Source organism: Xenopus laevis, chromosome 9_10L, assembly GCF_017654675.1.
Source record: "Xenopus laevis strain J_2021 chromosome 9_10L, Xenopus_laevis_v10.1, whole genome shotgun sequence".
NCBI classification, from domain to species: domain Eukaryota; kingdom Metazoa; phylum Chordata; class Amphibia; order Anura; family Pipidae; genus Xenopus; species Xenopus laevis.
This window is the reverse complement of record NC_054387.1, coordinates 115,694,098-115,709,713: the sequence shown is the minus strand read 5'-3', so window position 1 is coordinate 115,709,713 and position 15,616 is coordinate 115,694,098. Positions and strand designations below refer to the sequence as shown.

General features: G+C 40.3%; 1 protein-coding gene across 2 annotated transcripts in view; it reads right to left on the bottom strand.

Annotated features, from left to right (window-relative positions):
- Positions 1–2,668: 2,668 nt before the first annotated feature.
- ift140.L (intraflagellar transport 140 L homeolog) overlaps positions 2,669–15,616 on the bottom strand; it is an 86,712-nt gene continuing 73,764 nt past the window's right edge. For both annotated transcript variants that reach the window (XM_018236498.2, XM_018236497.2), the window contains exons 23-31: positions 13,221–13,353; positions 12,984–13,127; positions 10,634–10,762; positions 9,012–9,194; positions 8,256–8,462; positions 7,924–8,136; positions 7,467–7,633; positions 5,516–5,657; positions 2,669–3,015 (exon numbers count right to left, since the gene is read on the bottom strand). In XM_018236498.2, coding sequence (XP_018091987.1) covers positions 2,812–3,015; positions 5,516–5,657; positions 7,467–7,633; positions 7,924–8,136; positions 8,256–8,462; positions 9,012–9,194; positions 10,634–10,762; positions 12,984–13,127; positions 13,221–13,353 — 1,522 coding nt within the window. In that variant the 3' untranslated portion in view covers positions 2,669–2,811. The remainder of the gene's footprint in view (positions 3,016–5,515; positions 5,658–7,466; positions 7,634–7,923; positions 8,137–8,255; positions 8,463–9,011; positions 9,195–10,633; positions 10,763–12,983; positions 13,128–13,220; positions 13,354–15,616) is intronic.

The following is a 15,616-nucleotide window of genomic DNA, read 5'->3' as shown; positions in this document are numbered from 1 at the left end:
TGAAGACCAATTGAAAAGCTGCTTAGAACTGGTCATTCTATAACATACTAAAAGTTGACTTAAAGGTGAACCACCCCTTTAAGGATTCCCCTGGGTTTTGTTCACACTGACAACTCTGTAGCAGCAACTTGGCAAATATATGACTATAACATTTCCAATTAAACCCCAATTCACAACATGCAAAGTTATTCCCTGCAACTCTGGAAGGTTTATGACACACAGGGATTTTTTTTATATGTTTCTACCTGTAGCACCCACTAACAATCAGAACTTCATATTAACTCATCCAGCTTAAACCCATGCCAAAGAGGACAACCAAAAAGAAATCCAATCTCCATCTAAAAGTGCAAGAAACCTTATTCACATTTAAAGGGGACCTGTCACCCAAAGAAATTATTCAAAATCCTATGTTATCACATTAGTCAAGCAAAATGAACTTTAATTACACTATATAAATTATTTGAATCTTGTTTCCTTCAGTCTGGGAATTCATAATTATAGCAAGCAGGAAGGAGCCATTTTGTGGACACTGTTATTAAGACAAGCCTTGTATCATCTCAGAATATTGTTTGTGCACGAGAATGGGGGACCTGATGTCCATCCCCATGCCCTGGCTACACAATTAAATGGTGAAGAGAATGGGGGAATGTGGGGAGAGCAGTGACATCTAGGAAGTGCTGAATGGAAAGTGAAAGTAATTGTCTGCCCCCCCTCTATGCCATTGGCATAGAGGAGGGGCAGACAATATTTGATTGACAGCGGAGATTTTTAAATGAGCTTACAGCAGCTATGAATGATTTAATAAAAAATAGAAATTGGATTTCATGTTTAATTTGAAAAGGACTTTTATTATACAGATTTTTGTGTCTGGGTGACAGGTCCACTTTAACTAGGGATGCACCGAATCCACTAATTTGGATTAGGACGAACCCCCGAATCCTTCGGCCGAATACCGAACTGAATCCGAACCCTAATTTGCATATGCTAATTAGGGGTGGGAATGGGAAAACTTTTGTGACTAAAAGTCATGTGATTTTCCTCCCTGCCCCTAATTTGCATATGCAAAATAGGATTCGGTTCGGCTGGGCAGAAGGATTCGGCCGAATCCTGCTGAAAAAGGCTGAATCCTGGATTCGGTGCATCCCTACATTTAATTCGCTCTTCCTGGTATATGCATAGGCTGACGACGACCTCTGAATGCTGGTTGGATGATTGAGCTGATGGTGTTGTCGATGCAAAGTAGCGTAGGCCATTGGATATTATTTTGTTTTTCTGTCATTTTATTCACTATGGGTGCCTAAAGAATTGACCCACTTTTTACTTCATCTGCCCTACTTTGGCCCTGAAGGGAGAGATTTTACAAGAAGGCAACTTTCAGACTTTTTTGGCAGCAGAAATTTTGTTCACCTAAAACATGCATGCCATAAAAATACGAGCGCCATACTATTTACAAACACAAACCCTAAAAATGAATGGCTAAAAATGCCATGTTTTATATAGTGAACTTATTGCACCAGCCTAAAGTTTCAGCTTGTCAATAGCAGCAATGATCCAGGACTTCAAACTTGTCACAGGGGGTCACCATCTTGGAAAGTGTCTGTGACACTCACATGCTCAGTGGGCTCTGAGCAGCTGTTGAGAAGCTAAGCTTAGGGGTCGTCACTTATTATCCAGCAGAAAATGAGGTTGGCCTGTAATATAAGCTGATGCTACAGGGCTGATTATTACATTCTGATACTAATTACACTGGTTTCTGTGCTGCCATGTAGTAATTATCTGTATTAATTACTAATCAGCCTTATATTGTGACATTTCTATTCTATGTGTACTGTATATTGTGAGTGGGTCCCTAAGCTCAGTAAGTGACAGCAGCACAGAGCATGTGCAGTGAATCGGCAGAAAAGAAGATGGGGAGCTACTGGGGCATCTTTGGAGACACAGATCTTTACTGCTAAAGGGCTGTGGTTACCTTGGGCTGGTACAGAAGCACAAAACATAATGTACAACATTTCTAGCTACTTCTTTAGTTAAGCTTTAATTCTCTTTTAAACCCCTTGGCCCTACTGCAGTTTTCAGCCTTCTAGCAGCCTAGAGGCCACTTCTTATTATCTTTGGCCCATGTGCTGATTTCAGCTATTTGGTTGCCTGGAGTCAGGTTTGATCAATTCTTTGGCCTTTTACTGTCAGATCTTGCAGCTCACTTTAGATATCTTGGCTGATGTCAGCTCATTGGCCAAATTCAGCCCAGCAAGCCTTTTCAATCTTTTTTTTAGCACATTTCCTTATTGGAGGCTAGGGGGACACACAGCATACTATAGATGCAGCAAGCCAAAGTAAGTGATAATGTAGGAAATGAGCCTTAATCACTTTGGCAACCTTATGAACATTGTGATGCCTCTGACGCCATTGAGGGGGTCTAGCCTTCTGCCACATTCAATCTCCACCCAGAGTTGCAGAATGCTGTACTAGATAGACACTTAGAATTGTGCCCACGATTAAACACACTCCCTTCTCCAGACTAACAGACCTTTATACAGTAATTGTTAATGTTGTATTAATCAGAAACCTTTGGAAAATGCAAGTGTGCACTACCTACACTTCCCCTTTACAAGATTCCTCTGTAATCCTTCTTAAAGCACCTACTGATGAAGTGTACACCGTAAAGATGTCCATAAAACCGGTTTAATATATAAAGTGAGATAAAAAATAAATTACTGATATCGTGTTATAAGGAGCAAGCAAGAGAAAAGATGCTTTTTCAGTCAGATTTTCCTGAGAGTCCAACACATGTACATCTATTGCGCTCTGTGGTTAGTCTCCATAGTCCATTTCTGCTACTTCCTCCACCTCCTCGCTATCCTCCACGCTGTTGTGCCTCATGTTCTCTGATAGAGAATGTCGGCTGAATGGGATAGAGAGGGCGCGATGGATGGATTCTATGATGCCTTGGGACACATAGTAAGTCAAGTTGACAGATGGCATCTTGGAGCGCATTTCCTCAAGGCACTGGTAGGCCTGGTAGATATGGGGGTGGGAAAAAGAAGAGTCTTAATTAAGATTGTTATGAATATTAGGCAGAGTGTGTCCTTGTAGTACAATAATATGCAATCATTGGTAGAGCTTAAAGGACACGTAAAGCGTACATTTTCCTACTATGTATACAAGTTGGGCATATCTTCTCCACCTAAGCCACATAATTGCACTGCATATACCCCCACATAATACAAATAGCAGCATCAATCGATGGCCATTTTCCCTCTGACACATCATCAGTAACATTGAGACATGTAAAGTTCATGCAATTCAGAATGCAGTTTTACACAGGCACAACATACTTTGATAAAAAAAGTTTTGCTGGAGTTGAGCACTGTAATGGTTAAGTTAAGCTCAGGAGAGGTGGTTAGGCGAAAAATAGGATCAGACAGTTTCTATGGGAAGCAGTAATGCTATCTCTTCATTGGCTGTTAGACTGGAGGGTGTGTTTAGTAATCTAAGCTGAGAAGAACTAAGCATGCTCATTAGACAACAGCCAAAGCAAATTCCTGAGGGTGTGGGTTAGAGGAGTAGAATGATTTCTAAGTAATTAAGGGGATGCTGCAGCCTTACTGTTAACCAGTAACAACCATAGTGACATTTATCCAAAGATTTCAAAGCGGCTGTTCACGGATTAAATTTTTGTGGAAGGGTTTACATGTCCTTTAAAGGAGAAGTAAAACTTAAGGCTATACCAACATGTTCCTATAAAAATCATGTCAGTATCAAGTAGTTGCTGCACCCGGAATAGTTCCCCTGAAAGCCCCCCCGAAAGCCGCCCCCAGTCCCGAGAACCTGCATTGCCCGACCTTCCAACACCGCTAAAAGATCTTCTGTGCTGTTTCAATGATGCTGGGCTGGCGGTGATGCGATCTTCTATAGGCTAATTACGAATGAAAACAGGACTTCAGCCTATGGAAGGATCGCTCCACCCCAAGCCCACAGAAGCAAGGCAGAAGATCTGTTAGTTGTGTCAGCGGGTCGGCTGCACAAAGGTTCTCGTGGTTGGGGTCGGCTTTCAGGGGAACTAGTCTGGTTGCAGCAACTACTTGATACTGAGATGTTCCTATGATTTTTATAGGAATATGTCAGTATAGCTTTAACTAAAGAAGTAGCCAGAAATGTTGTACATTTTATTTAAGACTTCTGTACCAGCCCAAGGCAACCACAGCCCTTCAGCAGGCAGGATGTGTCTCTAAAGATGCCCCAGTAGCTCCCCATCTTCTTTTCTGCTGATTCACTGCACATGCTCTGTGCTGCTGTCACTTACTGAGCTTAGGGACCCACTCACAATATACTGTATATACAGAATATAAATGTCACAATATAAGGCCGATTAGTAATTAATACAGATTATTATTAAATGACAGCACAGAAACCAGTGCAACTAGCATCAGCATTTTATATTCCGCACCATAGCATCAGCTTATATTACAGGGGAAGCTCATTTTCTGCTGGATAATTAGTGACGACCCCTAAGCTCAGCTTCTCAACAGCTGCTCAGAGCCCACTGAGCATGTGAGTGTCACAGACACTTTCCAAGATAGTGACCCCCATGTGACAAGTTTGAAGTCCTGGATCATTGCTGCTATTGACAAGCTGAAACTTTAGGTTGGTGCAATAAGTTCACTATATAAAATATGGCATTTTTAGCCATGTTAATTTTTAGGGCTTAGTTCTCCTTTAAGTTCCTTTTAGTTCCTAGAAGCCATCTGGAATTGCCAAGCTTTGTCAGTGCAGTGAAGACACATACAGTATGATAGCTAAATATAATGCTTTGTACTGAATAATAATAATCAATGTGTTGTAATGAGGTGAATGGCTTCTCGGCCTGGACTAAATCCCTAGGGAATTCCTGCCTCCCATAAGTGGAACATGCTTTTACAATTTAGCTTCTATGATAGACTCAGGCTTTTACAGGCACATATGCATATAATATATTTTATTGCCTTTAACCACTACTCAAACTGAAAAAACTCAAGCCAAGAAATGACGATGAAGGTTTGGACTTACAAGAGTGAGTCCCCATCTTGCAAAAGACACTGTTTGAAAGTCAAAACTGATACAGGTATGGGACCTGTTATCCAGAATGCTCGGGACCTGAGGTTTTCCGGATAGCAGATCTTTACGTCTTTGGGTCTTCATGCCTTAAGTCTACTATAAATAAACCCAATAGGCTGGTTTTGCTTCCAATAAGGATTAATTATATCTTAGTTGGGATGAAGGACAAGCTACTGTTTTATTATTACAGAGAAAAAGGAAATCATTTTTAAAAATTTGGATAAAATGGAGTCTATGGGAGCCATTCCGTAATTCAGAGCTTTCTGGATAAGGGATCCTATACCTGTACATGCTTTGTGTGTGCCAGAATTGATGGCAGAACTTAGAAGCCTACTACCAAATACAAGGTGGGTAAGTCCTTTGCACAGAGTATATTATCATACAGTAATACATACACAATGGCACAAATTGGCCTCCTTACCTTCTGAAAATCTCCCTGCTGAGTATAATGCTCAACCAGTAGCCCATACAAATCACCAATACGTATAGCGCTGTCCAGATCTGTCTCTTCTAGCAACAGCTCACACTGCTTTACTGCTTCTTGACTGTCCACTGAGTATGTCCTGCGGGGACAATGACACATCAGTATTTACCTGCACATAGATTCCTCAAGGACATCACTCATGGAGTAGCAGGATACAAATGAGGAAAACAATGGGTAGTGCACATATTATGACAATCAATAACTTTATATAAATATTCACAAAGATACACAAACATTATAGTGAACCCAAATTTAACAAGCAGGAAGTTTAATGAATGTTAAAATGTATGGCATGAACCAACCTACTGTAAGGTGCTACTGGGATTCCATCTATGGACCTACTGGTTTATGGCTCCCCTTCCTTAGCCCTTGGGCTAGAAAGCAGTCACATGGTTTCTGGTGAAATGTAGGGTTATCTCCTCAATCCCTGTGTATTTTAATACATCCCAGTAGTCTTATTAACTAATTAGCATACCTTCCAACTGTCCAGTTTTTAGAGGGACAGTCCCTCCTTTTTTCTGGAAAGTCCCGTTTTTCTCTGCACTGAACAGCCAGAAAAAGAAACAACGTTTCTAACTTAATTGGCTTCTGGCAGAGAGCCCAGAACAGCCACAGCAGAAGATAAGATACATTCGTAACAATTTAAATGTATCTAGATAAGCAAATAAGTAATTGTAACAATATAATTAACAGGTCCCTTGGGAAATATTATTTAGACTCACAGCTTTAAGGGCAATTAGCCTTCATTGGCAAAACTGTTATAACTGAAAAAACCCATAGAAATATGTTCAAACTTTTATAACCTGCGAAATTTTGCAAAATGAACATGGTAATTAGGGGGCCATAAAAATGGGCGTGGTCAAAACATTTTCGCCACGCAACTTTTTTTGTCCCTCTTTTTATTTCCAAAATGTTGGGAGGTATGAATTAGAAAAACCGAATCACAACTCATCCCTATATAAACCCTTCCCCCATCTTTGCTTGAGCAGTAAATATGCTGAATACTATGGCTTGTTCCTAACTCGGACTATCATGAGCACTTGAGTTCCAGAACTATAGTTAGACTAGTGGATCCTGATCCTAGCCTCTTTCTGACCTTGCTCATTTGTTGCCTGTCCAATATTGGTCTCTGACTCTGTATTGTTCTTTGCTCACACTGTATTATCTCTATCCAATCCTGTACTTTGTCCTTCCAGTCCTTTTCCAGATCTCTACTTGACCTGCTCTGTTATTTCCAACCTGTTCACTAGTTCTCTTGTGGGTCCCGACTGCTCTTTGCTTAAATTACTCCTCATTATGTCAATCCTCAGTTTCCAGGTATTCCCCACTACTAGTAGGGTCGTCTCTAACACCTATACTAATCTAAATTAGTTTGTGAAAAATCATCAATGACCTTACCAACATTTCTGTACATTTTCACATAAAAGGGCCACATAGTGAAGTTGCTCAGTGAAACAAACCTGAATTTAATATAACATCACAAAATATAAAAAGCTCAAAGCATAGTCTAAAGTAGTGATCCCCAACCAGTAGCTCATGAGTAACATGTTGCTCTCCAACCCGTTGGATGTTCCTCTCAGTGTCCTTAAAGCAGGTGCTGATTTTTGAATTCCAGGCTTGAAAGCACATTTTAATTGCATAAAAACTAAGTATAGTGTCAAGTAGAGCCTCTTATAGGCTACTGGTCCACATAGGGGCTACCAAATAGCCAATCACAGCAACTATTTGGCACTCCAGGGGACTATTTCATGCTTGTGTTGCTCTCCAACACTTTTTGCATTTGAATGTGGCTCACGGGTAAAAAGGGTTGGGGACCCCTGGTAAAGTAAACCAGTGTCAGGTGACCCAGCATCTAGAGTCACATATGCAGATAATAGAAGTATCAAACCTGCGAGCCTGGATAAACCTCTTCACTAGAGTCATCTTGGCTTGCAAGTCAGACAGCTTCCTCTCCTGCTCCTCTGGGTTTCGCATTTTGGCTTTGGACAGGCACTTGTAAGCCTCAGTTAGTGCTCCTAACGCCTTCTCGTAGCTCTGATATTCATCAATTTCCACCTAGGGAAAAGAAGAAAAGAATTAGAAAGAAAGTTCTAGAACTCCCAATTTATCTCCTTATGCATATGAAGTGACCTAGAAAATACTGGGTTGCATCCAGAAGGGAAATTCTGGAGTGGGGAAAAGAATGTTCTGAATCATTGTTTTAGTACTCTTATGGAGATCAGTAGGTGCTCATTCCCTTTAGTATCCACACATAAAGGGCCATATGTTGAATTACTAGCAAAGCACGGAATGGCCCTTGATCAATCCTGTTTTTTTCTGAGTTGGCACTGCCTAAGAATACTCACTTGAGCACATGCATCATAAAAGCCAGCTAACAGTTCCAGGGCCCGGCCTTTAGTGTAGAAACTGATTATGTTCTTCATAATCTCAGGATCTTTACGCCAGTCCAGGGACTGCAGGTAATTGGCTGCCATAATATAAATCTCTTTTTGACGTGAAACCCCAGCAAAGAAAACGATCTTCTCTGTGTCGCCAGACTTTAGCAAAGACTTCATAGCCTGGAAAAAAAACACAGTGATCATTTTTAGCCAGCTTTAGGGTGGGGATATTTTTGCCACGTGGTCACACTTCTATGTTTTCTCTGTCAACAGTTTTGTATCAATCTCCCCTTTTTTACCTTTAACTTGTCTCCAGCTTGAGTGTATTTTTTGGTGGCCAGATGATAATTCCCTTGCCTCATGCAGCAGTCTGCAATACTTTGCAGCAACTCACGCCGGGACTCCTCGCTCAAATCTTTGGAATTTTTGGACACTGTCATTTTTTCAGCCATATCTTCTGTAATGACAAGGTTTCGTTCCATACAGAGCTGCAGCGCATCATAATACTGTAGGAGAAAATGTAATATTCAGTAAGGTGGGGTGAAACTTCCAAGTGATTTCCTTGTAGACTCCATAGAGATGATGGGGGTTGGACTGTTGGTCTGATAAGTCAAGGGGAACAAGTAGGGTTGCCACCTGGCCGGTAAAAATGATGGTCGATCCCAATGTTATTAATAGGGAAAAAAGAAATATATAGGAAGGCCGGTATTTTTTTTTTAGGTGGCAACCCTAGAAACAAGTGTTGATGTATGTTGCCAGCCTATCTGACATAAATTGTCACATCAGAATACGAGTACAGGCCCATGCCCTTGTCATTGAATGCAGGTCATGCAAGTCAGAATTGTGGGTTCAAATAAATAGAAAAGAAATGGCAGGATATAGAAGGCCTAGAGCAGAAAAAGTTAGAAAAACCTATTAAATATTCAGTTGTTTTTGATTCTTTAACCAGGTTGATTAATTACTCACCCAAATCTATTACTTGGGCTTTATAACTTGGATGTTAAGGCAAAGTAATAATTTTTACACTCTAGTGTTACTGGTATTTAGCCGAGTACCTTCTTGGCTGCCAACAGGAGTTCCACTGCCTTTTCAAATTGGCTGTGCTGGATAAAAAAGTCAGAGCAACGGGCAAGTAGAGCTGGGTCAGACTTTTCATCCAGATCCTCAGCAATCAGTTGCAAAGCCCCAAATTGCTCTGTAGTGAATGCCAGTTCCAAGGCCTTGGAGAAGTGTCCTGCCTGGGGATAAATGTAAAAATGGAACAGTGTTATCATCACATTCATCATTTCAAAGCATGATCACCTCAGTCTTGTAAACAGTAACAGTAATGGCACCAGGGGAAGAGACCAAGGGACATAATGACGATGAGTTCAAGTAAATGTCTGATAACCCCCCCATAAGGGCAGAGACAGACGAGAAGATTCAAGTTGATTAGTCGCTAAACGCCTCTTCTTCGGGCTACTTATCTCACCAAACTGGCCGGCAAGAATGAAGGGCACTCGGAGCGCTTCGTTTTCCGAAGATGCCTCACGAGGAAACTTCGGACGACTTCATAAAACAAAGTGATCGGAGTACCATCCTGCTGGCGACTCAGATTCTAGCCAGCGGGAAGGCAGTTTGGGGTGATTAGTCGCCCGAAGAAGAAGTGTTTTGTCGCCGGGCAACTAAATCTCCCCGAATCTCCACGTGTGTCTTTGACCTAATAGTGAGTAGAGATATTGTATAGCTTAATATACAGAAAACAGAAGAACACCAGATATGCAAATGTCTGCATCTTCAGCAATAGCGCTTCTCTTTTGTCACAAGACCCACAATTAGAATCAACTCAACAACAAAAACTCAACATAAATTCTAGACATTTCACTGCTGCAGTTTCCACTAATAAAAATGTAACACTCAAAATACCCCAGTGATATTGCTCTGTTTCTTGGGTCCCCAAGTGTCATGAGTGTCCAGAGAGAGGAGGTAAAGGGAGGTTTCTCCTCAAGTAAGGAAGGAACAAGTGCCCCAGGTCCCGATAATTGTTTTTAAGATTTGGGTAAGTGCTAACTCTGTGCCTCTCTCCCGACCAGTGCAGATCTCCTTGGCAGCCTGAAACATCTTCCCAGATGTAATCAAAGATTTCAGCATACTGGGCAAAGGTTAAAGGTAGCCATAGACGCACCGATAATATCGTACTAAATTAATTTTCATACAATACTTGGTAGGTAAATGGTGAACGATAAGCCGACCGATATTGACAGAAGACTTGGATAACGGTCGGCTCGTTGATCGAACTATCTGGAAAATTTTTATTGGGCGGATTTGAAGGCATCCGAACATCGGCCATTGTTAGTGCTGAATTGTCAGATACAGGTAGAATTCTATTGTATATTTGACGATTCAGCTCTACACGTGTGTATTGAAACGAAAGATCTTTTCCAGGAAAGATCATAATTGTTACGTCTATGGCCACTTTAAGAAACACAGCCATGAAGGTTAAAACTGAGCTTAAGCTGCTTTAAATATACACAAAAAAAACATAATTATTGGATCATCTGAACTGAAGGACCCGGGAGCTTATAGCGCACAAGAGGTGGCATTGGGCATTCAATTCTAATTAAATGATGATGTTACAGTCCTTGGGCATGTTTTGTTTAATATATACATCTGGTTTGGCTGAGAAGTAAGTCCTTACCTTGTGGTAAAGCATGACTGCCCTATCCATTTGCTCTCCCTTCTCTTCGTAATACCGAGCTGCCTCCATCATGTCCTCAGGGGAGCTGAGCAGAGCGAGGTTCATAAGTTGATCATCCATATTGTTCTCCTATATGACACAGTATAGAATTAATCTTAGAGTAGTTGGTCTTAACTCCAGTCATCATACAGTATAAAGTATACACCTAAAAAACACATCTGCTAAAAATGGAAAAAAATAGGACTTGTGTTGAAATGACATTTCCCTATTGTTTTGATTTTAAAAAATCCTATTAGCCATTATAAAGCACTACTTTGAAAGTTGAGCTATTTTAACTAACCCACCCCCACCCTTTCCTTTATAAACAGGTAAATTTGTTCAGAGACCCCATCTACCTTTAAACAAAGAAATCCCTCCTTCCTATAAGCAGCAACAATTAGGCTGTTCATTATCAGGGATATCTTAGTGGACCGGTAACTCGTTTTATCACCTACTTTAAGGTTCTTCGGGATCAGAATATGACAGGGAGCACTAAAGTGAAACTGGCTTCATATCCTTCTTTAGTCCCAGAAATAACAGAAACTATAGATGTTTCTTAAATAACACAATAGGCAAAAAGTCTCTTCAACAGTTTTGGATTAGGGCTGGGGTCAGTGTCGGACTGGGACACCAGGGGCCCACCCAAAAACCTTTAGACCAGGGGCCCACTCTAAGTATTATTTTCTTCCTCTCCTCACTCAACCTTTATTCTCCTATTCTTTTTTTCTTTACATACTATAATCTATTATTCCATCTATTTAGCCTCTTTGTTCTCATAGAAATAGGGAATGGCCATGAAATAAGCCAAATGTTTAGAAGCAGGAGGGTCCACTGACACGTGGGCCCATCGGGAGTTTTCCTGGTATCCCTGTGGGCCATTCCGACACTGGCTGGGGTCTCCAATTTGAGAAAAGAAGTCTTACATCTAGGATATGCAACCTGCTGCTAAACTATGACTCCCAGCACCAGGGAGTAGCTAGAGAGATACTGAGTATTGCACACAGACACACACACAGTTTCTTTACAAGGTACAATTTATCCTCCAAAAGATACACTACTAAACCTTCCCTTCCTTTAAACATGTCCTATTTATATCTCCCAGCTAATTAGTAATACCAGAGAATATAATTATTAGTGGGAACTGACAAACATTAGAAGCATTTCTACTGATATCTATGCATACTACCTATTAAGCCATAGGCAATATGGCAGCTCCCGGTTACTTTCATTAATGTAACTACACAATGAGTTACAACCAATAGGCAGCAGCTGGCAAACTCTCTGTAACTATTTTGAGATTAACCATCAAAGTATGATATGACATTTAAGCCACAAAGTTTCTTTGTTGAGCTTGACAAAGGGGCCTAAAATACTAAGTGTATCTGTTCCCCAATCAACAAATAATTAACTGTCTAGATACAGAAACAAACAGCAGAGAAACATCCGTTTGTTTTTTCTTTTTTTGCTCTGTGCCTGGAGTTCTGTATAACAGGGGAAGGGGAAACCACACTGTTATAGATGTTTCCTATTCAGCTCACACATCATTTTCTGGCTTTGAATCCATAAACGGTGCCAGTTAGTTTCTTTGTGTAACAAAGCTACTGGGGTTTATGGGAATTTATATATCAGGAGCTTTGAAGGTTATGCCTCTGCATGAGGAAATGAATCATTGTTTAGCAAATGCAGCCCCATACTAACCATTAGTTCATATGCCATTAAGAGTATCCCTCACCTTCACACTCACTTTTAGCATGATGAAGGCATTGCTATTCTGATATCAGGGTCGGACTGGGATGGCGGACACCGGGAAAAAACCTGGTGGGCCCCGACGTCCCAGACGCGATCCTCACCAGCTCTCCCCCAGGCCGTAGAGGGGGTAGGGTGGTTGGCAACGGCGCTGTAGGGGGGTGCAGGCGGTGAAGTGGGGCCCCTTGGATGGCAGTCCCGGTGGGCCCTACACCCACCAGCCCGACCCTGTCTGATATTATGAGAAAATATGCAATTGTGCTTAATTTTTTAGTGTCTTTTTTATTTCCTAAAAAAAAAATGTTAATATACCGTACATTTTAACTATTTATCTTTCTATTCAGACCATCTACTTTTCATTGTTCTATTCACACCACTGCCTGGTTGCTAAGGTGAGCAGGATCTTGTCAACCAGATAGTTTTAACTTGAAAACTGCAGAGATGCATAAAAAAAAGTTAAATCATTCAAAGAATAACGAATAAAGGCCAACTTCAAATGGTCTTAAAATCTGCCTGTGTTAATGTACCCACCATTGGATATAAATATGTGGCATTACCCACTTACCTTGCAGAGCCGGATGCCATTGTTATATGCCTGGGCACGTGTATAGAAGTGTACAGCTTGTTTCACCTCTTCCTGACTCTCATAATGACGAGCAAGGTGGTAGGATGCAGCCCCATTACCCGTCTCATTAGCTATTTCTGCTGCCTAAAATACAACAACAAAAGAAACAGAATAAATAAATAGAGACTGCAGATTTGGTGAGGGTATTAATATTAGGTAGGTGTATCAGATGGATACCCTCTGAATATTCCCCAGGAAGCAATGCACCCGGACCAGTGACAGGTAGTCCTGAGCCATCTCGTAGTACTTGAGTGCGGAGTCTAGGTTTGATTGGCTTTCCAAATATTGTGCCCACCACTTCCACAGTCCCCTGTTATACAGAGAGATAAGAAAAAACAAAGTCATATTTGCCCTCTTTTTAAATGTCATTTCAACAAACACAGCTGTACTTATGACCAATTCTAAATAAACCGTCCATCTGTCCATGTGCTCAAACAACAAAAATTCAATCAAAGTCTGCACAATTTCTGCCAATTTAGATCAGATACAGTTGGTAAAAACATTAACCTGGGGATCATTATTAAAGGGGATGTAAACCCCCGCACCCTATTTATCTACAGCAGTTGCTGAAAATCGGAATTATAGGTGCAAGAATATTCACCAATGAGAATATTCAACCATCATTGGTGAATATTCTTGCACCTATAATTCCGATTTTCAGCAACTGCTGTAGAAAAATAGGGTGCGGGGGTTTACATCCCCTTAAATAATGATCCCCAGGTTAATGTGAATATGATCAAAAACGTCATTATTAATGCAAAAGAATTAACCAATGAGAATGCTGATTCCCAGCACCATGTCAGGCATCTTGCTGTTATCTTACATATAGAGATAATTATGTATAATTGTTTCTTCATTATATTACACTGGAATTGAACATGGGGATCAAAGACAGACTTGTTCAGTGCTGGGAAATTGTGTTTAAAGCTTCCAACTCCAATTGCAGCAACAAAAGATCATGGAGCCAGACTGATACAGATCAGCTGGGATTCTCACTGGAGGATTTTTTGCATTTTAAAGCAGTCGTTGGCTGTGGAGATTTGGGGAAAAGTTTTATTACGCAATATTGCTTTAAAAATACAGACCCTACAACTACAGCTCACATCATGCTTCAACCTTTAATTAATGTTACATTATTCTGGGATTTGTAATCCAGCAGCAACAACTGAGTAAAATTTAGTTGAGCAGTGCAGTGCAGCAGCGTTTATTGTTCACCTTTAAAGTGCATGTAAAGGAAAAAAAAATAAAATCCCATTTTTACTTTCTTTAATGAAAAATGAAATATATTTGATTAAAAAATGTGTACTGTTTTTTATAAAAAACCTGACTGTATGCAGTAAAATTCTCCCTTCATTTACTGCTGTGGATAGGAATTGTCAGACGGTCCCTAACTGCTCTGCAGGGAAACAAACATTCTTAGGAACAGCAGGGGGAGCCCCCGCCTTACTTCGCAGCCATGCAGAACTCAAGCAGCTTTGTTTGTTTCCCTGTAGAGCAGTCGGCGACTGTGTAGAGATTTGCATTGGATTTTATTTTTGCCTTTATATCCCCTTTACTGTTTCCAACTCCAGCTGCAGGGACAAAGATCATGAAGCCAGATTTAAACAGATAAACTGGGATTCTATTTGGAGAATTATATTAAACAATACAAAAACTAAAATAAAATTCACATTAGATTACATGACAACACAGAACCCAGTGCAATCTGCATGTTGTGATGAGTCTTGCTGTATTGGCTTCTGGAAGATATTATTTGACTTGCTGTTTTGATAATTATCACGATCCCTAAGCAGCCCAGATCACACTGAGCATGTGCACAGTCTTGGTCTTGCAAAGATGTATAACAAAGTTACAAGATGGTGACCCCCTGTGGCCAACTTTGAAATCATAAATCATTTGTTTGATTTTGTGGTTCAGTAAGTTCATGTTTTTGTTTAGTAAACACAATACAGCATTTCTAGTCTTATTCTATTTTAGATTTTACTTCCCCTTTAAATTAATTTTAGTGTGCTATAGAATTCCTAATTCTAAGCACCTTTTTAATTGGTCTTCATTTTTTCTTTTTTCTAGTTTTTGAATTATTTGCCTTCTTCTTCTGACTCTTTTAAGCATTCAAATGGGCGTCACTGACCCCATATAAAAAACAAATGCTCTGTAAGGCTACACACATTTACGGTTATTGCTACTTTGTATTGTTCATCTTTCTATTCAGGCCCTCTCCTAATCATGTTCTAGTCTCTTATTTAAATCAATGCATGGCACCCTAGCAACCAGTTTGCTGAATTGCAAACTGGAGAGCTGCTGAATAAAAAGCTAAATAACTCAAAAAACACAAATAATAAAAAATGAATATCAATTGCATAATGTCTCCGAATATCACTCTCTACATCATACTAAAAGTTAATTTAAAGGTGAACAGAACAACCCATTTAAGTATGAACTGAGATTCAAGAAGACAGACCCATTACAATGCAGTGGTTTTATGGTAACTTACAGGAGCCTCTCTGGCAACCATTCTTGCCATTGTTAGTCTGGACCTGTAAATATTAAATCCTAGGCTAAAAGTATAATGG